Genomic DNA, 21,180 nt, shown 5'->3' on the forward strand with positions numbered 1-21,180 from the left:
TTCATGTAAAGTATCACTGGTTTGAGTGTCAGTGGAGTGGCCTCCAAAGTTTTGATTTATTGAAGGAGTACTGTAAGTAAAACAAGGGGGACATGGTTTCACTTGGTAGCTAATGTTTAAATAATACACCATTTTTTCCTGCAGTTACTGTGAAAGCAGCTACTGCCACCTCAGAGCTGTAAATGTGTCGGGATTAGAAACGATCCAAACCCGGCGTTATTTATGGAGCGTGACGTGGCTCCTGCTGCACGTCACAGGCTTGTTCTGGCCCTGAGAAGGTCTTGCCCTGTGGAAATGCTGCTTGAAAACTGCAGGTTTTGGTACATCTGGCTGTGTCTGGGCTGTCCCAGCAGTTCCTCACTTGGCTTCCATTTGGGGGCAGAGGCTGAATTTTGTGAGGATACCTGGGGGCTCCCAGGAGGCTGGAGATGGGAGAGGGACACCCATTGGGGTCTGTGCATCTGCTGAACATCTCCCATCATCCAGGATCTTCCTTTTTCATCCTATTCCAATGTCTTTTTCATCAGGTCTGTCCAAGATAGTGCTGCAGAGTACAAACCAGAGCCCGCGTTTACACTGGGCGTCTTAATCACAGGTGGGTAGCAGAGATTTTGGATTCTCTGCTACAAACTGGGATTTTGGATGCTCTTTTATAAACAGGATGCCCAAGATAATATTTTTCTTTAGCCACATCATTTGCACTTGCTGCCTCAGAACTGGTTTTAGAACTGGTTTTAGAAGGATTGTGCTTCAGTTCTGCAACAAACTGGCTGGGAACAATTTCACGAAGGTTTGTGCCCAGAGCTGCACGTGCCTCTCCACTTACTGGAGCTGCCCTTCCTCATGCTTTCCCATGGTTCAGGAGATAAAATCCTTAGGACTTTATTTTATCCTCAGGTGAATGGTCCCTTTGAACACTTTGCTGTATCATATATTACCTGTCACTGCAGTATCTGCTCTTGGCTTAAGTGTTGGGGGAGTCAAGCCCTGTTTTTACTGTTTCATAAGAACAAGGTCATTCTCAGGCCTCCTCTCAGATTTGTATCCAAAGTTGTCCCGGTTCCAACCCATTAACCTCCTAATTTCCTCTCCCAGTCCTCGTGGAACCCCGGGGAGAGGTAAATGTCACACATTTGATGTAGTGTGAACTTGTGTTCTGCATAGATGAGGAAGACATTTGGAAATGCTCTTCTCTGCAAAGACTCAGGAGCAGTTAATGCTCAGATAATGAATCCAGGACAAAAGGAGTGTTCACCTGGGGGGGGGGAAATCAGGGGATTTAACTTGTTCCTGTCGTGTTATCTTGTTATGTTGGATCTTCTTCCAGTGGTTCCTGTGATCTGTACTGACTGTTGGGAAAATGTCCCGGTTTTTAAATCTCCCAAGCAATGATGTGATGGCTTTATCCATACCATACCATTACATTGTTTAATTCCTGGCTGTCTTCCTTCTCCAGTGTTCCTGATATCCTGCTGCTCTGCCTTGGCTCTGCACAGCTCTGGAGCACCCTACGGGTAGCTGTGCTTGTTGCCCTTTTCTTTCATGCCCGTTCTTGCCTTTTCAGTCATTTGAATTGCAGGAAAAGCCTTGAGTCATTCAGCTTCCTTCAAAGAATGGTGTGGGATCCACGAGGTAGTTTAAGAGACAAAAGAAATTGGAGAGAAAATGACACCTTTTTAAGATCTTTTTCTGAGATGGTCTGGACAGGCCCTTTCTTCTGCTTATCATTGATCTCTGCTCCTGGAAGGTGCCAAGACAAAATATTTCTTCTTTATTTATAGTAGTCTTAAGTGCACAGATTGGTTTAAAGGGCAATATATAATAATTAAAGAGATTTTAAATTTTCAGGAGATCTTTCTTAGAGTTCTGTATCCTGTAAAGTGTCAGGACCCAGTTTATACTGGGCACACAGGGGCACACCAGCATCACTTTTGGGGTGTGAAAGAACCACACTGGGGTCGGTTCAGAGTAGCTGAACGTTGTACAAACTGTACAAACGTTTTAAAGATTTTACTCTGATTTGACTGTCATTTTGAAACTCAGAATAACTGAGTCATTTCTTTCAATTGCTTTCTAAAGTAATGTTTGTGCTCCTGCATTGCCCAGAATGTTTCACTGCAGAACAGACTGTTCAGGTAGCAGACTGTGCTGCTTCCCAGCATTGCTGGGCTGTTTGCACATAGGAAAAAGCTTTGGGAAACTAGCTCAGAGTTTTGGTTCAAGGCTAAAATGTCTCTTGTTCTTGTTGTACTGATGCACCCAGTAACGTTACTGATACGAAATTTAAGTGAGATAAAATGTTTAAATAGAGATTCCTCTCATTTGTTTTTGGGAAGATGTTTTGTGACATTTCTCATACTTATCCAGTATTTTATTTTCTTTTCTTGATGAAATGGTCAATCCTCTGAGGGGCTGAAAGAGCCATCAAAATGCTCTGTGTGAGCTTCAGAAAGAAAATCTCCTCTGACTGTGCAGGCTGACTCACTGCTTACAGCCCCCTCTTGAACTAGCAGAAAATCACTTAAACTAAAACTCGAAGAAGTTGGTATTGCAGAACTGATCCACCCCACCTGCCCTTCCCACAGCCCCCCCAGCCACCACCCCCTTCCCCAAGAGACGTGACCAAGCCCCAGCAGGACGGATAATCCTCACATCAGAGTCAGGAGGATTCAGGAATCTGATTATGTTCCTCCTTAATGAGAGATTTTCCTTTGTGGTAATTTCTGTAACAAAAAAAAAAACCCAAACAAACCCACCAAATTTTTCTTCTCATCCTCAAGGGAAGTAAATTATTTTTTATTATTATTTTTATTTGTTAATTATAAATTTTAAAAGATGAGGGTGGAAACTAAAATTCCAACCTCTCCCAGAAGTGGAAACTCTCAGCATTAGCAGGGATGTTGATGGAGGCTGTTGCAGCCGTTGTCCCTTGGTTCCAGGGGGCACTGTGAGCTGTGGGAGGGCACAGATCCCCCAGGAGAGAGGGGTCCCACAGAGACTGGCTGCTCCCCTCCCACACAGCAGATCCCTGAGGGAGCAGCTGGCCTGGTGAACATTGCAGTTCCTGGAGATCATGGAAACATGGAATGGTTTGGGTTGGAAGGGACCTTAAAGCTCATCCAGTCCCACCCCCTGCCATGGGCAGGGACACCTTCCAGTAGCCCAGGTTGCTCCAAGCCCTGTCCAACCTGGCCTTGGACACTTCCAGGGATGGGGCAGCCACAGCTTCCCTGGGCAACCTGTGCCAGGGCCTGCCCACCCTCCCAGGGGAGAATTCCTTCCCAATATCCCATCTGAGCCACTGGGAGCTGTGGAGCGGTGCTGCAGCCTGTGATGGGTCACTGCTGGTGGGATCCCACTGACCGTGTCCAGCTGAGCTCTGAGCATCAGCACTGACCCCTCCCCTGCCATCTTTCCAAGCTGGCTGATTAGCACAATAAAGTTAAGCCAACAGTCATTATTTCTGAGTTGTTTTTAATTTTTAACCCGAGTTTACTGCTGGTTTGTGTGGCCAGCAGCTTGTCTGCATGGTTCAGTTCCATCAGCTGTTTAGTAAATATTACCTGGTGAACTCCTTGTGTGCTCTTTAACTTTCAGACTCATAACAGGGTTATTACTTGAAGCGAGGCAGGATAATCGTAGTGGTTTGGGGATGTTTTGTTTTGAGAGGAAAAAAAAAATCAACAAACCTTTCATGTGGTCTTTTTTCCTGCAATGGCAAAACTTTAAAGGAGAAAAAAAACCTTCCTTGAAAAAGGATTACTGAATGTAAAATAGGCATGGTCCTGTTGGAGATTTAACTGATTTGTACAGGTGGCTGCTGTTGGAATTGTGTTCCCAGTGCGGGGGATGCTCCTCAGTGGGCAGGGACGAGGCAGTCCTGCACAGCGGTGTCTGGGTGTGTGGCACTGGGTTTTTCCCTGTCCCTTCATTGAAGATCCCTTCTCTTCCAGCTCAGATATTCTGCCCAGAGCCTGTTCGACTACATGAAGAAAATCCAGGGTGATGCCAGTGCTATGGAGGGTTTCTGTGAGACGTTGCTGAAGGTCTTTGAGGACAACCTGCGGAATGACAGGTAATGGATTTCCTTGGCTTCAGCAGCAGGTGTTGGCAGTCAGATGTGTGGCACATCAGTTTAAATCTGCCTGGATGGGGTGTGTCTAGCCATGTGCATTTGCTTTAACACATCTGGCTTTTGGAACAGCACGGCCTTTGGTAAAATGTATAACCAAGGGGTGATGGTAAAATATTTTGCATATTCAGGTTTTACAGTCAGAGTGGTTTGGGTTGGAAGGGACCTTAAAGCTCATCTTGTTCCACCTGCTGCCATGGGCAGGGACACCTTCCACTAGCCCAGGTTGCTCCAAGCCCTGTCCACCTGGCCTTGGGCACTTCCAGGGATGGGGCAGCCACAGCTTCTCTGGGCAACCTGTGCCAGGGCCTGCCCACCCTCCCAGGGAAGGATTTCTTCCTAACATCTAATCTAAAACTCCTCTCTTTCAATTTGAAGCCATTCCCCCTTGTCCCAATTATATTTTATTTTTATTTTGTTTCTTAGCTGTTGAAATGAAAACATGGCTGTGGTTATTCCAGTTGGTTCATTTGGTGTTGTAACTTCTGACACAGTCTGTGGAATACATTGTTTATATTCTAGAAAATAAATTAATATTTTGTGCTGCTGTTAATTGTGTTTTCAGGACCCTGCAAGTGTGAAGCAGGAGTGTTGTTAATTAGGTTTTATCCTTTTGGCTGGGAGGGAGTGTCCCCTCAGCCAAGGAGGATGGTTCAGCCAACACACACAAGTTCCTGAGCAACCCTCCTCTCTGTAAGTCAGGGTTCTAATTTAAATATGTGTAGGTACCTAGGATGTTTCTTTCTTTGCTTCTGATTAAAAATAGTATATATCTGTATGCCAGGGCGTGTTATTTACCCTGTTGAGTCATTTTCTTTCCTCAGGGTGTCTGTGCCTCTCCTGACAATGCTGGACCAGCTGCTGGCAAACGGCTGCTTCGACACATTCACTGAGCAAGAGAAGTAAGTTGCTGGATGTCTTTTTGGTTTATTTTCCACCATCCAACAGGCCTCTTAAATCTTACCCTGGGTACTGCTGAGTGTTATCCTAGGTGTGGGTGCACAGGGCTCCAGGTGTGAGAGTACACTGTAATGTTTTCATTCTCCTGAAGTGGGACAGCTGAGACCCTTGAAAGGCTCTTGATAAAGTCTTTGACTCTCACATCCGTTACTGGTTCATTGTTTAACAACCAGGACATTAATCAAAGTCAATTCACGTGTTTTACCTGGCATGCTTGTACCAGTATCAGATCCATTCTTGCCTTTTCCAGCTTCCTAAATCCATGCCATTTGGAGTTCATTCCTTGCTGTACTGGGAGCCTTGAGCACTGGCAGTGTCCTGGTTTGATGCTGCAGAGTAGTGTGTGCCTGCAAGCTGTGGCTTCCCCGGTCCCACTGCCTTGGTTAATGTGAATATCTCTGAAGAAGTTAATTAAGATTCTAACAGAAATAATAAAAAAGACATGTCCCAGCTCTTCCCCTCCCAAGTTCAGTCTTCTGGAAAGTATTTAGTTCAGGAACGGATAAGCATGAGTAAGATATTCCAATATGAAATCATATTTTTTTGCAGATGTCTCAGAAAAGAATGATTTTAATTTCAGTAATATTAAAATCTATTCCACGAGCTCTCCCAGGCAGCATCTTGGCACATCTGCAGATATTTGCAGAATTGTAAAACGTGGATCCTACAAGCACATATCCAGGACTGGGAATCTGTTGGTTCAAGAATTGCTCACAGCAGCTAAATTTGAAAAACATTTATCATTCTTAAAGTTTTAATTGAGCCTACTCTTGTCTTGAAGTGTGGTTTTAGATAATCTTTCTTAAATTGCATTTGGCAGCCTCTGTTTGAATGGGAATTTAAAATGAGTCAAAGACAGATGGAATGAATATTACTTGTTCATTTTGTAATCATGCCAGGGATCTGGGGCTTCCACACAGGCTCCAGACTTCCCTGTTGGGGAAGGTGATAGATTATGGATGGAAATCCCAGGTAAAGTCTTGTCTCCCCCATCAGGGGTCACTAAACAAAAAGCACGTGGTGGCATCGCTGCCTGTGCTGTGTGAGTGGCTCAGACTCAACCCCGTGGTTGTGCCTTTGTGAGGCTTTGTGTAAAAGGTCTGATATAAAATCCAGGCTGATTGGAAAGAGAAGATTTTTTTAAGCTGATCCCGAGGTATTTCTTCCAGTTTGGTGATGAAACCAAAGAAGAAAATTAATAATGAAACAGCCAAGTGGATCGTTCTCATGTCAGGGGAGTGAAGTGCTGGCCTGAACTTGTCACAGAGAGTCCTGGAAGGGCAGAGCTCAGGATGGTTTTGGGGACAGCTAAAAATGAAGGAGAGTTTAGTTCCTGCCTGTGACAGTTTTTTGGTCACATAGGTGCCTCCTGGAGCAGAGGAGACCATGAGTGGGTTACTGTGGGTCCTTCACAGGGAGCCAGGTGACTGCTCAGGGCTCTGCTGTGCTCTCAGACCTCTGTATGTGGATCAGCACGTGGATGGGTGAGCCCCAAATTCCATTAGTGCAGTGTTTGCATTTTGTTACTCTGGTGTCTGTCCTTTGGGTGCAGTTAGAGATGGAGACACTGGTCCTGGCTCTGAGAAATACAGCACAGAATGAGCCTGAAAATTGAGACACCTCTCAGTGGCCTGAAAAGGCCACGTTGTGCCTGCAGTGCCAGGTAGTTTTCAGATGGAGTGTGCCTGAAATAAGAGGGCTGAGATACATGATTGTTTTCTTCCTTGTGGTGTTTGTTTCCCATTTAATCTTCTTCCCTCTTTTTTTACCACATTAGTCTGGGTAGAGTTTTAGCAAGGGAATTGGGATCTGGGATGTCTGGCATCAGGATTATGCCTAAACCAGCAGCTTAGCAGGCAACTGTCGCATTATAAAAAGGTATCTGCAAATGCATTTTGAAGTTTCAGATGGAAATTGTGCACTCTCCTGGAGTTTGGTTTTCTAATAAAACATCAACAGTCCAGAGTGGGGAATATTCAGCAGTGCTTAATTTATCCAGGATTAGGAGCTGGCTCGGTGTGACCCCTGTGAAGGAGCTCAGTGCTCCAGTTAAAACCATCGCTGTTGCCACAGGGTGTCACTCCTGCCCTGCACAGGCAGAACCTGCCGGGCATTTTCCTGCCTCTTCACACCCTGCAGCTCACACAGTTTGGAACATAAAGCTCGCTGTTTCTGGTGTCGTTTTACAGCTGGATCCTGGTGTTTGGGAAGCTCTGTGTGGCTGGGCTGTGATCTCTGCAGGAGGACACGTGAGCCCCTTTCTCCTCCTGTGTGGAATGCTCGTGTTTAAGGGAGGTGCATTTGCCACCTGTGGGTTATTGCTCTGCCAGGGCCCTGCTGAACCTGCCAGCAGGGCTGGGAAGTGTTGGGGCAAATACCTGTCCTGTAGGGTTGGAAATGAATCAGCTTTAGTGTCACTGGGGTCATCAAAAGGCTTTCGGAACCGGCTTCTCTGTTTTGCTTGGCTTAGTTTGAGCTGTAGTGTGAAAAGAGCAGCTCTGCCAGTCATTTTCCAGGCTGTTTTTTCTTACCTGTCCTAAGGTGACAAAAACCTGTGTGTCCAGCACGAGAGGTTCCCCCTCCCTTGCCCTGGAGTGGTTTGTGTCACTGTGTGAGGAATGGCCTTGGAGAACTGCAGTGGGTCGGAATTGCCTTTCTCCCAGTCAGCTTGAGGTGGTTCCTCAGTCTGTTTTTTGCTGTGTGCTCACAAACTGTGCCAAAGTAAGAAGGGTGTGTGGAGGGAAGTGGGGGGCAAACCATTGCTCCTGGCAGCAGGGCAGGTGTGAGCTGGACCAAAGTGCTGGTGATGCTGCAGCATCATTCACCTGCTGCTCTCCCTGTGCCCTCCCACCCCAACAGGGCAGCAATGCCCTTCCTTCTCCTGGTCATGAACCCCAACCCTCCTGCTCCCATCCCTGTGTCCCATCTGTGTGCAATCACTGCACTCATGACAGTGTAGGGAGTGTTTATGGATTAGGAACTGCTGGAGGCAAAGGGCACACCTCGAAACTGAGCTCTCAGAAATAACTGCTCTAAACTCACAGTGGCTGCTCTTCCAGCACAGAGGGACCTGTCAGCTCGTGCTGGTGGTGGGACAAGGACAGGGAGGACAAAGGCCAGTGAGCTGAGGCTGCTGGCAAAGCTGGCACTGGTCTTGACTCCTGTGGCTGCAGAGTTCTGCTGCTCCAGTGGGTGAGTGACCACCAGAGGTGCTGAGGTTGCCCAGAGTCCAGATGGATTGTTGGCTCCTTAGGAGCACAGTGAGATGGGTCTAATAACCACTGCCACATGAACAGAACAGGTTTGGAATGACAATTCAGGATCTAATGCTTTCTGGAGTAGTAAGTGGCATTTCTCTTTCTCAGTGTGTGTATTTTACATATTCAGCAGAAGCATTCAGGTATTTCTCTCTACATTTTTTCTGGTGATCTTGCAGTGTTGTAAGATGGTGTGTGTCCCCTTTGATCTCCAGCTGGTGATTTCTGTGTATTATGTGCTCCTTCTATTGCTTTAAAATTTCTATTGCCGTAAAGCAAAGACCTGGCAGTGTCTGGTGGCTGTTCCAGGGCCACCCTGAGTGGCACTGCTGAAACCCAGTTCACCTGGAGGAGGGAAAACCAGCACCTTTTGGCAGCACCACGTGTGCCCAATTTACATCAATGCAGAGACTTCAGACTGATCCCTTTTCCCGAGACGCCGCCGCTGTTCCTGCTGGCACAGTGCCCACACAGGAGAAGGAATTTTCTCAATTTCCTCTACAGAGGCCAAGCTATTTGAGTCATCTGAGATCACACATAGGTTAGGTTTGGTTATTGCAAATGTGGAATTGGCAACTGACAGAAAGGAAAGTGCATCTGTTTTAAACACAGAGAGCTGCTCGTGAGGTTCCGTGTGGTAAATTCATTCCAGATGCTCTCGTTCCAATTGGTCTCTTTGTTGCTCCACTTCCCAGTGATGTCCCTGTTGTTCAACTGGTTTAAATCTCACCTAATTCACTCTATTGCCTGGCCTGTGCTGAGAGCCAGGCATGCACTGCAGGGATTGTAATTAGCTGTCTAGGCAGGGTCTTTGTGTAATTGGGGGTGGGAGGAGGAGGAATTTCACCAAGGTAAGACAGAACACACCCCAGCATTCAGGGAGCTCTTCCCTCACCCACCCAGACAAATCCGTGCCTGTGGACATACAGACTCATTCATGGTCTGTCATTCTCACCACATGAGGCACATTTTTTACCTCGATGGGTCCATGGTTTGTTCAGTTTTTTAACCAAGTCACCGTCTGCCAGTTCATGCCGGGATTTTGTAAGGGATTTTTTTTAAGTGCTTAAAACCCGCTAACTCTTGTCAGAAAACTCTACAGAACAAGGTGCATTACCTTAACAAAACATCCTGGTACTCCTGTAAACATCTTGTTTTGAATGTTCTGCCTTTCAACAGGTGACAGGAGTTCTTATCCACAGCTTTGAACGTGGTAGCAGAAAATGAATGTTACTATTTTTGCTTTCTGCTTTCCATACACGCTGCAGGGAGGGTTCCAAAATACGCAGCCCAGGACTACTTGTGCTCACTAGACAAATATGAAATAGTTTCTTCTTGCATCTATGGCACTTCAGCCTTGAGTGTAGCAAGTAAAAGATTAAATCATTTCAACTGAAATGAAAGCATTAGTTCCTCTTTCCTTCTTTTTAACAGATCCTTGGAATAACTAACAGTACTTGTGTTTGTACGAGTGTCTGGGAAAGGGCTGTGAGAATCACGTTTCCCAGACTGTGTGGAAAAAGAAAAGAATTTGCTAACTATATTTAAAGATGGCTCCACGGCTCGTCCATGGGATAGAACTGTGAGCCCTGTGTTTAATTACGTTGTCTGGAATCACTGAAGGAATTCGGGCTCTGAAATGGTGGAGTAAAGAACAACATTCATCCCCTTTCATGTGAAGTTTGGTTGGAGACCTCGGGGAATGGCCAAGGCACCACAATGATAGACAGGCTAAATAACTGTTATTTGGCTGTGGGATGTGGTAATTCCTGGCAGAGCATTGCTGATTGTACCACGCTCTGGTGTGAACACAAGCCACGGTGAGCCAGTTCTCCTGCATGGACTGGATCCCTCTGGCTAAAAGGAGTTCACTCCTGAGCACACAGGTAGTAGCAATGTGAATAATTAATAGTAATTGCTTCCCTGCCATGTTAAAAAGTGAAAGGTGCAGTAGCATGGTGGCCAGACTCCCCTGTGTCCTTACCAAAGGCCTCCCAAAGCAGGATGAGCTCCTGGGGAGGAAACACATTCTACTCCCACCATTGTTTCTTTCCTTGTCTTGGAAAGTTAATTTGAAAGTTAAATATCTTTGAAATTCTACTGAAACCCACTGCTCACTTTTTTTTTCTTTCCCATTTTCAGCCATCCCTTCCCAGTGAAGTTGTTTACCCTGTGTAAAGAAGAGATCAAAAGATCCAAAGACATCCGGAAGCTTCGCTCCAGCATAGGAGTGTGAGTCCATGGAATCAATCTTTCCTCACAGAAAGGGAGGAATATTTAAATCACCAGATGTAACAGCTAGGTCTGGTTCGTGTGGAATTTAAATGAAAAATGCACATGAGTACATGTGAGCAAAGGTTGTGAGAGTGTCATGTGCTTCTGGGTGGCTGGGGTGAAACATGATCTGATAAAATTGAACAACTTTTAAAATGTTGATACTCCTGGAGATGCAGGGAATCATTTGCTTCTTCTTTGTAGAGAGCTTGACTCGGTGCCAAGGACAAATATATATAATTAATTGATTTAGATCTTAGATGTGCACTGAAAACATCTGAAAAATGAGTGTCTGGCTTTAGGGTAACAGCCCTCACTCAGCTCAGGCAGCAGAGAGGGCAAAACCAAAATTTCCCAGTTGGGAAGGACAGTCCTGGGTGAGGACAGGAGGGAAAAAGGCAGAGCAGGTTCAGTGGCAGAAATTTGGCAACATCATCCTATAACAGTGTCAAGCAATGACTTTATTGGCTGTCATTTTATTTCTTTTTTGGGAGTAGTTTCAGAGTGCAAGGCAGACCTGAATGAGCCATAGCCCATCTCTGGTTTGTCCTTCCCCCTGAGCTGCCCCCTCCATGCCCAGCTCACTGTCCATGGCAGAGCTTGATTGAAGGTGGTTTTTAGCACAGATTTTGGTGCTGCTGGCCAGGTTTAACCCCACATTTGTACCTGGCACAGCCTGGGGCAGCCCAGTCACCCATCAGCACCTCCCAGCCTCACCCTCAGTGTTTGCTTTCCCACAGCACTTGGAGCTGGGATTTCCTGGGGGCAGCACAGCTCCCCCTCCCATATATCTTCATCCTGATCCTCAAAATGTACCTGTGCATTTATAACACAAGATCTGGTCTTTTCATATGTTTTCTAGGTTTTGTGGCCTGATTCAATTCCAAGGAGACATGAGAGAGAAAGTTTTCTTTCAACTGTTTCTCCTCCTTTGCCATCCCTTTCCTATAGTAAGTATTGAAGACTTTGCATATTATCCATTTGTTCTTTAAAATACAAACTAATGTAAAGTGCATTAAAGCAGCATTCTTTTTAACAGGGATTAATGTATAGAACAACAGGTTTTGTCAAAGATCTGCTATCAGCAGTGCTGGCTCCCTGCAGTGTCCCATGTGCTGCCCTTCCACCTCCAGGCCCTACTGGTTAAACTGGGAGCAAAGCAGGTGGCTCAGCTAGAAATAAAATGCTATAATTCCTTTGCCTTCCTTTGGTTACCATCAGGCTTTTGTCAAGAGAGAAAAATTTGGTTTTGTTGGGGTTTTGCTGTCTTCCAGTTAGCATCTTTCTACCTGTTGTGCTTCAGGAACCAAGCCTGGCCAGCTCTGTGTGTGCCCCCCGTGTCACTGCTCTGAGCTGTGGGAAAAGAACAGGCACAGGAACTGCTCCAGAACCCAAAGCAGGACAGACTGATGCCAGGTGTCAGGATGATGCCATCTCCCAACAGTTTTCCCAGGAGTTTTGCTGATTCTTCCAATCTCCAGAGTGGGAAGTGGGTGTTATGAGCCTGCAGCAACTGAAGTTAGAACCAGGCTTTGGCTCAGGGAGTCACTGCAAGGAAAGTTCCAGTTGGGCCAAGCTCATGTGTTTGAATTCATTCCCTGTGAGGGACAGACCTGTGGCCTTCCAGATGGGAAATACTGAAGGGTTTAGTGAGGAACTGTAGGAATTCCTGGAGGTGCAGACATGGAATTCCCTGAGGTGTAGAGATGGAACCTCCTGAGGTGCAAGCACAAGGTCCCTTCCTGCAGCAAATCCCTGTCAGAGGCAGGAGTGGACTCAGTGTCCACCATAACATGCCAGCCAGTGTGAGGGACCAGTACCAGTAACAGCTCTGGGCTCTTCCCTATGGATTCTGGATGCTTCCCTAACTCTGCCTGTGCCCCTTTCCCCACAGATCCGTAAGACCACGGCCAGCCAGGTGTACGAGATGCTGATAACCTACGGCGACGTGGTGGATCCTGCCATCATGGACGAGGTCATGGCCATCCTCAGTGACACCAACTGGTAAGTGCAGCTGTGCCAGACAGAAATAAGAGCTGAAATCGTTTCTAAGCAAACAGAAGTTGATGCCTTTGAGAGCTGGGGGGGGGGGAGGAAGCTATAAGAAATTTTTCCGTAGATTCATCTATTTAATGCATTTAAAAGCGTTGCTGCAAGGAATTCCTCTGTTCTGAAGAACTATCCAATTTATTCTCCCACCGAAAATGGGATCTGTAAAATCACCACTAGATAAAGCAAAATACCTATGTTTTTCTAACAGCATAAAAAGGGAGGAAATCTTGGAAGTTTTCCATGAAACAGAGACTGGGCTGTGCAAACAGTCAAACTGCAACTGCACAGACAGTTTCTTGGCATTTATGGCAGGATTTGGGGAAAGGAAGGATCTCTGCAAGCTGGAAAACAACAGAATTAGCAGAACAGCTCAAATCTCCCATGAAATGTAATTACTCAACATGCTACAAGTGTTGTATTCAGGCAAACATTTGGAATTGGAACAGTTTCGATGTTTCCCAGGCATATGATGGCATGAATTAAACAACCACTTTACAGAATGTAACTCTTCTTTTTACCTTACTCTTACCTGCACCTTTGGCTTCTTCCAAGGGCAGGTGAAGAGGGTCCTGTTCTCCATGAGCACAATCCACTGGAGCAGGACAGTGACTTTTAGAGGAGGGGACTGTGACAGGAGCAGGGAACCAGCATTTTGGCACTGGATTTTCCCTTTTCTGCAAATTTTAGCATTGAGCATTATCATCACCTGGGCAGATTGATAAAAGGGCTGCAGGGCTTGGAGATTTGAGGGAATATGGATTCCTAAGGTACTATTTTAGTTTGTTACTTTTGCTGCCACGTTAAACATTTTCCCTTGTGCCAGACTTGGGTCATGGGGCTGCTGCCCCACCCAGCACAGTTGATACAAGAGACGAGACAGGTATATAAAAAAATATATAATTTATTTAGTCATTATATTAAATGGCTTTTTGTCTTCACTGACATACCATGGAAACAAAATTATCCCAGACAAGTTGAAAGAACAAATACACCTTCAGGCTGGAACACAGATTTGGAGACTCCCTGTTACACTGTTTGACTTTTATGTACTTTCCAGTTTATTTCTGTGCTGGAGCTTAAATAACTTTATATTTGGGAAAAGAAAACTAAGTTTGTTATTGTGAGGGACGGCTGCTGCTCTTTTTCTGAATTTTCCAGTGCAAAATTAGAGCAACAGTCTCAGCTTTGAAGGATTGGTTGCCAGTAATTCTGCCTGTGGTTACAATTCCTTGTTTAGCTGCACATGGAGGTTTAGGATTGTGTTTGGGGTGACTCAGTGCTCGCTTATGAAACCTGCATTTAAGAGCAGACTTGCTCAGAAATTGCATTAAGAATTCTAACAGAATTACTGGAGCAGGATGAGATGGCTGCTCTCACCAAGGGGGGGTTACAGGGCCAAACTTAGGAGTCCAGGAAAAGCAGTGGAAGTTCAGCTCTGCTTGTAAAGGGGTTACTACAAGAAAGCAGAATATTCTTCCAAAACCACTCCAGAAAAATAAATATTGTGTTTTCACTGTGTCATTTTTAGGGTGTGCCTGGTTTATTCTGGCCTGGAGCAAGCCCTGAGTACCCTCTTGCAGTGTGGCCCTTGCTCTGAGATGAAAGACAGAGCTCGTTTACTCAAAACTTAATTGTTTAATCTTGGTAGATTGGAGCTGTTTACAGAAGAAGAGATTTGAAGCAGTTGCTGAGTGTCAGAGTGAGCTGCTTGTTATCCTCAAGCTCTCTCAGTGCTAAAATAATCATTTTAAATTCTGAATTACACCAAGCATTAAGAGCAGGAAGCCAAATGAGAATTCGTTTGGGGGAAGATGGTAATTGCTGGGATACACACATTTGTTCCTTTTGAGACTACAGAGAGTTTATCATACAATTGTGTCATGCAGAGTTTAAACAAATTACTCTATAAATAATACAAGTTGTTCAGCCACAGAAAGGTTTCCAGGAGTAAATAAGACACGTGGTCCAAGGTGTAAAAAAAGAAAGTTCAGGTTATTTTTGACTTGCCTTTTTTTTTTTTTTTTTTTGCTTTTTTCTCTGTGGTTTTGGACTCTGTTTATGTGCCAAGAGTTAAATTTGTAATTAATTGTTTATTTATGGTCGTTACTTAAGAAAACCCAAATAAATGTGCTGCCCTGGTGAGCAGGACCAGCAGCCTCCCAGCATTCCAGTTTGAGGGACAGGATTCTGCCACATGGAAAAGAATTCTGCCTGTAGGGATTTGGGGCATTTTGGGGCTTTTTTTAACTGACAGTTCTGGAAGAAATTATCTCATGGACATGATGCCATTTCAGAAACTTTTTAAAAAGCCCCACAAATTTTAGGTTTGGATTTCAGGCCAAAGCTTCTGGAGAGTGTAGAGTGTTCTCCAAATCCAGTAATGTTAGAGAATAAATTAGTGAACTTGTAGCCTAAAGGGTTGTGTGAATAAGTGCTTTTTTTTTTATATAAAACTCTAAATAATAGTCTTGGACACTTTAGTATTAGCTGCTTTCCTGTGGCAGAGCTGGTGTGTATTTATGGGTTATCATCTGGCTTAAGATGGTACAAAAACGTTTCATTGTTCTTAAAACGTGACAGAACAAAACCTCCAGAATTTAAACAGTACACAAAAGAACATCATAATCCAGTAGTGACACAGGTAATTTAAAGATGTTGTATGAATATGATATGGGCACCTTCAGGTTTTAATTTGTGAATTAACTGACAACCCTTTCCCCCCCTCCAGGGAAGCAGAACTGCCCGTGGTGAGGGAGAGACGCAACTGCCTCTGTGACCTCCTCAAAGTGCCCAAACCTCAGCTGGTGTCCAAGGTACGGGTAGGAATGTGCTCCAGAGGGTTGTTTGTTCCTGGAGGTGTCCCTGTGCACCAGGAGGGGTGTCCTGAGCCAGCAGCAGAACACGTGGAGTGGCTGAAGCTGCTGCCTTGAGCCCTTCCAGCCTCGTTCCCTGGGAGCGTCCCAGGCTGGCAGTGGGACATCTCAGACACCACCCAGCAGGGAGATGGTGCAGCACAGATGTTCAGACACTGCTCCTCTGCCCTTCCTGGAGAAAGGAAAAAACACAAAACCTTCCCAATTGCAACAGCAAAATGATGATGTGTGAGGTGTTGTGCAGAGCACAGGAATTCCAACACTGCCTGAGAGGGAGAATGGGATATAAAAGGGTACATTCATAGGGAGACAGACTGTAGGGCCCCTGTCATTCCAGTGCAGATAGTTTGGAATTGCCTATCTGCTCCCTGTGACCTCTCTTTTTTCCTCTCTCTCTGGCAGAGCTCAGCATGAGGAAGCTGCAGCCACTGGTCTGTCCCTGGAGCTCGTGGCTCCAGTGCCACGGGGATGGGAGCAGGCTGTGCCATGGCATCCTGACACACTGGAGCTCAGCAGGAGCTGAGCTGGACACTGCTGGACAGAAGAGGCAGAGCCTGTCTGAAAGCACAGTGCAGATGTGCCACAGGAAGGCAACCAAACCCCATTGTTTGCAGTTTTTAATGTCGTTATCTGGCAGGTCCTTGTCATGCTCTGTCACTCTGACCTGTCTGTTCTGATGTCAGTGGTTTGTATGTCCCAACTGAACAGAGCTTGTGCTTGCTGTCCACACACTGAGTATTAAACCTGACCTGCTGCACTGCTCCCTAAAGCACTGGTTTTTCATCAAGTGGAGAAATCTGTTGCTCCTGTGCCACAGTCAAACAAAAAAAGCCCAGGTTTCATTTCAGCTGAAGCTTCTCTTAACTGCTCTTTGTGTAACTAATTCAGGCAAATGGTTTGTGTGGTAAAGCAGCTTTAGGGATGAAGTTTTATTTTACTGAAGACTAGAGGTGAAGTCTTCACCTTCAAGCACCTGCCAGGAATCCAGCCCATTTCTTACCCCTATAAAATGAAACTGCTCCACCACTGATCTTCAGGGACACTCCTGTGATGGGGAGGGAAAATGGACGGGCCACATGATCTTGTAATTAAACTGTTCTTTGATGGCTCTAATTAAATCCCACTCTTCCAGGGGCTCTGTGTGTGTTTATAGACACATCCCTGCAAATGTGATGATCCTGCTCTTTCAGTATATTAATTACAATTGACTTCCAATCTCCAAAATCTGATTCAATCCCAGAGAAGAGCAACCCTGGGATGTGCCCAGCTGCCATTCTCAATTCAGTTCTTCCTGGTTGCAATCCTGTTAACTGACCTTGCACTCCCACGAGCCACCCAACTCCACTCCCCACTGTCACTTTACCCTGAGCCTCCACCATCCTCCTCCTCAGCTGTACTGCTCACACAGCCCCAAATCCAAGGATGTTCCCTTGAATCCCAATCCTGGCCCTGGGCAGAGCCCTTGGCAAGCAGCAGCAGCTGCTCCTGGGAGCAGGGAAAGGGTGAGAGCCCCAAGCAGTGTGGGACAAAAACCTCTCTGCTCTTCCAGTGCTTCAAGCTTTGCTGAGGCTTCCCTGTGGTGACAGTGCCTCTTGGTAACCCCCTGGGCTGTGTTTGGTGGGTATTTAAATTAGAAATACAGTTTAAAATCAAACTGAATGATGTGCAATGAGCACACAGCATTACCCGTGGTGTAACTACAACCTCCCTTAGAAAGGGGTTACTCAGCCCCAAGATTAAATTAATGAGGCACAGATTACTAAAAAAATTCTAAACCCCTGAAGACTTTGGTCTTCCTGCACCCAGTAACACAGCTTCAGTCCCACTGCCTCACCTTGGGTTTAGTTAAAGTGGTAATAATCCATCCCTTCCTTCAGGTTCAGCATGTCCAGGTTTGCTTCAAACGCTCCCCTGTCAAATCCTGCAAGGGGAGAACAAGAGAATTAAATCAATCAGACAAATTCATTTCAGGTTGTAACAAGTTCGGGTAACTCAGTTCTTCAGAGCCCAGAAGAAAGTCCAATTTGCAGAACTAAACAAATAAACCGAGGCTCAGAAAACGTTTCCATTCAAAAAAATTAAGTGTCTGTTGAAAAGTTAGTGTTCAGATCAGTCTGGGGGGATATCAAACAACTCATCAGCTCACTCCTGTGCTGCTCTGTAGCTGCTCAGCCCAGCTCTGCTCCCTTTGTTTCCTAATGCAGGCACTGGCAGAGAATGGGCCAACTTCGACAAAACAAGTGGTTGGGGTAGATTTTGAGCACTGATTAGCTTGTCTGATAAAACAAACCTTTCATCAGGCAACTGAAATACTCTGCAGAGCTAAAGGTGTTTCCTTTTGAGCCCCACTTGTGTTATCGGGACAGGAACCCAGGGAGGTTTGTTCCATGAGCAACCTCGGTGATGTCACTAAGAAAACATGGCAACTTCAGCATTTCTGAGCATTTCTGCTGGGGTCTTCCTGCAGCCCTTAATTCTACTGAGCCTCAGGAATGCCACCTCAAAAAATAATTAAAGCTGTCAATACCAGAGGAGGTAGATAAAGTGATTGCTCTTGTGTTGGACCAGAGCAGCAACAGTGAAGTTTAAACATTTTAGAACACCACTGAGAGTGTGTTTAGGATGAGAAGTTCCAACACTGAATCCAAATGAAACTGTGGAATTAAAGGAGGTGGAATGCTAGACTTGGCTAGAATAATTGGATTTAAAAAAAAAAAAATCACTCTGGGATCTTTAAATAAACGTGAGTTTAGAAATGAAGGTTTGTCTCCCCTGGAGGACTCTTCATCCAGCTTCCCCTGGACACACTGGGAGCATGCCAAAGGCACTTAATGATTATCAGCATGCCAAACTGGCCCATCTGCAGAACTCACCACTCACATCAGCAGCGAATTCTCCTCAGAAATGAAGGTCTTGATGTGACATTTAGCCTCCACTAATGATTCCATAAACCCCAGATTCCACAAGTTAGGACACAGGGTATGGAACAGTTGTGTTTAGCTTGCTGGAAAAACAACCTGCTCTACAGAGAGGTTAAAAAAAATTATATATAAAAGAGCCCAGATGCTAAAATGAAGTGGGAGAGTTTAACAGCAATCTTTCATTCCCAGAGCACAGGACTGAGGTGGCAGAACCAGGCAGGGCTGCACAATAACTGGCCTAACAGCAAATATTCTGAAAACTTTGTACAATAATCACACTACTTTAATTGCTGCAACAGAAAAATACAAATCCCTTTCATTTCCAGCCCTTGGAATCCAAGCCAAAACAGGGTACAATACAGTATTTTCTAAGCATTTTGCTTTTACCTCCGAGTGAGAGCAAACCCAGAGAGCCCTTGGCTGAAGTGGTTCTGCAGTGGCTGCTCTGACCAGGTACAGCCACACTTTTATCCTCCTCAGCACAAACTTACACACACACAGAGCAGAATTCCAGCTCCAGCCCTTTGTGAAGCCACTGTAAAATGCAAACTGAGCAAAGATCAGGGGATTCCTGCCTCTTCCAGAAGGATTTGCACTGGTACCAAAGCCTGAAGAAATAAATAAGCCAACACTGGCCAACAGAGTCACTTCTTGTAAACAACCCACTTAATAAACACATCTGATCTCCAAAATCACCCTCTTAGAGCTGCACAGAAACATGCAGGTTTTGTCTGTATCAAAATGAAAAATAATCCCCTACCAAGAACAGCAAAATAAAAGCCAGTAAAGCCCCTTAAAGGACACTTTCTTCAGAAGAGGAGTGGGGATAATCTTGGGTTGGTAAAGAATAAGCAAGCAGAAAATGCTCAGTGGCCATGAGTGGAAAAATAGACTGAAATCCCAACTGAAGTCATGGAGCAGAGTTTTCAGACAAGATGTTGTATAATAGTCTCATTGTAAGGGTTTCCCAGATTAAATGTGCTTTAGAACAGGTTGCACAGATGTTTTGTCTGGGGACTTCCACCCACAGTCGTACGCAGTATGAAAAATTAAATTAGTTGTAATATTACTTGCTGATCCAAGAGTTTTATCAACCAAGAGTACATGATAATGCCCTGAGGCACTTTCAGCTTGGCTTTACAACCCATAGTTATGATCTCAGAGTTGATGGTGAGGGTGGGAGTGCCAAGTTAAAAGCAGGCTGTACCAGAGGAGATGAGATTCAGCTAATCCATCTCTGAACAGATCTAGGACAGTGTTGAACTGTCAGTGTTTGTGTGTAGCTGCAGGTTTTAGTTACTGTCAGAGGGTTTTTGATTAGTGTTTGCAACTGGAATGCATTTGCTATTTTGCCTTAAAGCTTTTGTGTTATCCCCTACACTGTGTTACAACAGTGAAAGAACTGCTACTTGTCATCTCCTAGGTGTGTTATTAGGTCAATTAAACCAACTGAAATAAGTTACCACAGTAAGGTGTGATTTAAAAAACAAAGCCTTTGCCATACATGGGGCTGCAAAATATCAGGACTACAGGAGAGCAGGTGGCTGAGTGCATATGTTCATTTGTGTTCATAATGGAGTTGGGCAAGGAAGTCCAACAGATCCAAGCTCATTTACAGAAGCTGGACCTTTCCTTACTCTTAATTCTACCCAATACTGCTGGTTTAAATCCCTGAAATACCCAGCACAATCAATTTGATAAAAAAGGCCATTCAGTTGCTTAGCAAAAGCTCCTGGGGAAAGCTGCTTTCAGCAAATAGAACCTCGTTTTCCCAAGGAACAAATCCTGCTGCTGCAGGTGAAGCAGAGGGTGACACTCACCAGCTTCACACAGATGATGAAAGGTGGAACTGCATCTCTGAAGTGACACACAGGGACCTTTGGTTTTGGTCTTTCCTGCAGGAAAAGGCAGCAGAGAGACACACAGGTGACTTGCTTGATTTTAGGAGCTGCTAAACTCTAAGAGGGGAAAAGATTATTTTGAGCCCTGAGCAGTGCAGCTGGTCCCACCCTCACTCCTTTGACTGGCATTTCAGTGTCCCTTATTCCTGTGCCATCACCTTTCAGTGCAATTGTGTTTCTCTGAGTGAAGTTACACATCACACAGATTGGAATTTGGAGCTTTGTGCTGCTGAAAGGAGCAGGTCTCTCCTCCACTGCTTCTTCCTTCCTTTCAAATTTTACTTTCAGCCCATCCCCAAACAATTTTCTCTTTGACCTCAATGCAGGGTATGCAGTTTCAATAGCTTAACCCATAAAAAATATGTTCCTTCTCTTTTTGGTTAATTTTTTGCCACTTTAATGAGCTGCATCAGCTCCTGTGCCTTCAGAGAGCATCACAGCAGGCACAAGAGCAGAGACAGAGGAAGATCTTTCCTTCCCAGTGGAAGATGTTAAATGGCTTGTGCCCAACTGGGACTTCACCCTGGATCCCAGCTGCAGGATTTCCTAAGGATTCACAACAGGTTGCAGCACAACCTTCTTTATGACTGATCTGAGAGGATGGATACATCTTAGGAAGACAAATGCCCAGGATCTGTATCAATCATACTGACTCTGGTAGGCAGGGAGTCCTTAGTTTTGCAGGTCAAAATCCTGAATCCCAATTTCTTTCATGCAGCTCAGAGCACTCCCTGACTTCCCAGTGCAGAACCTGACTGGACAGCTGCTCCAGGCTGAGCAAAAGCTGTACCTGAGGAGGGTCCCTCCTGC

General features: G+C 45.3%; 2 protein-coding genes across 3 annotated transcripts in view; one reads left to right on the top strand and one right to left on the bottom strand.

Annotated features, from left to right (window-relative positions):
- TBCD (tubulin folding cofactor D) overlaps positions 1–16,317 on the top strand; it is a 114,014-nt gene extending 97,697 nt beyond the window's left edge. Inside the window, 7 exon segments of the mRNA XM_050319070.1 lie at positions 3,954–4,075; positions 4,957–5,034; positions 10,492–10,581; positions 11,486–11,573; positions 12,518–12,627; positions 15,404–15,488; positions 15,951–16,317. Of these exon segments, the coding sequence (XP_050175027.1) occupies positions 3,954–4,075; positions 4,957–5,034; positions 10,492–10,581; positions 11,486–11,573; positions 12,518–12,627; positions 15,404–15,488; positions 15,951–15,962 (585 nt within the window). The 3' untranslated portion in view covers positions 15,963–16,317.
- B3GNTL1 (UDP-GlcNAc:betaGal beta-1,3-N-acetylglucosaminyltransferase like 1) overlaps positions 13,561–21,180 on the bottom strand; it is a 111,423-nt gene continuing 103,803 nt past the window's right edge. The window contains exons 11-14 of one of the 2 annotated variants that reach the window (XM_050319073.1): positions 20,286–20,364; positions 19,110–19,116; positions 17,383–17,459; positions 13,561–15,720 (exon numbers count right to left, since the gene is read on the bottom strand). In XM_050319073.1, the coding sequence (XP_050175030.1) occupies positions 17,390–17,459; positions 19,110–19,116; positions 20,286–20,364 (156 nt within the window). In that variant the 3' untranslated portion in view covers positions 13,561–15,720; positions 17,383–17,389. Of the gene's footprint in view, positions 15,721–17,382; positions 17,460–19,109; positions 19,117–19,236; positions 20,365–21,180 lie in introns of those variants that run through there. The other variant, XM_050319072.1, reaches the window with a different exon arrangement.

Source organism: Myiozetetes cayanensis, unplaced genomic scaffold, assembly GCF_022539395.1.
Source record: "Myiozetetes cayanensis isolate MyiCay16 unplaced genomic scaffold, myiCay2020 scf22, whole genome shotgun sequence".
In the NCBI taxonomy this organism is placed as follows: domain Eukaryota; kingdom Metazoa; phylum Chordata; class Aves; order Passeriformes; family Tyrannidae; genus Myiozetetes; species Myiozetetes cayanensis.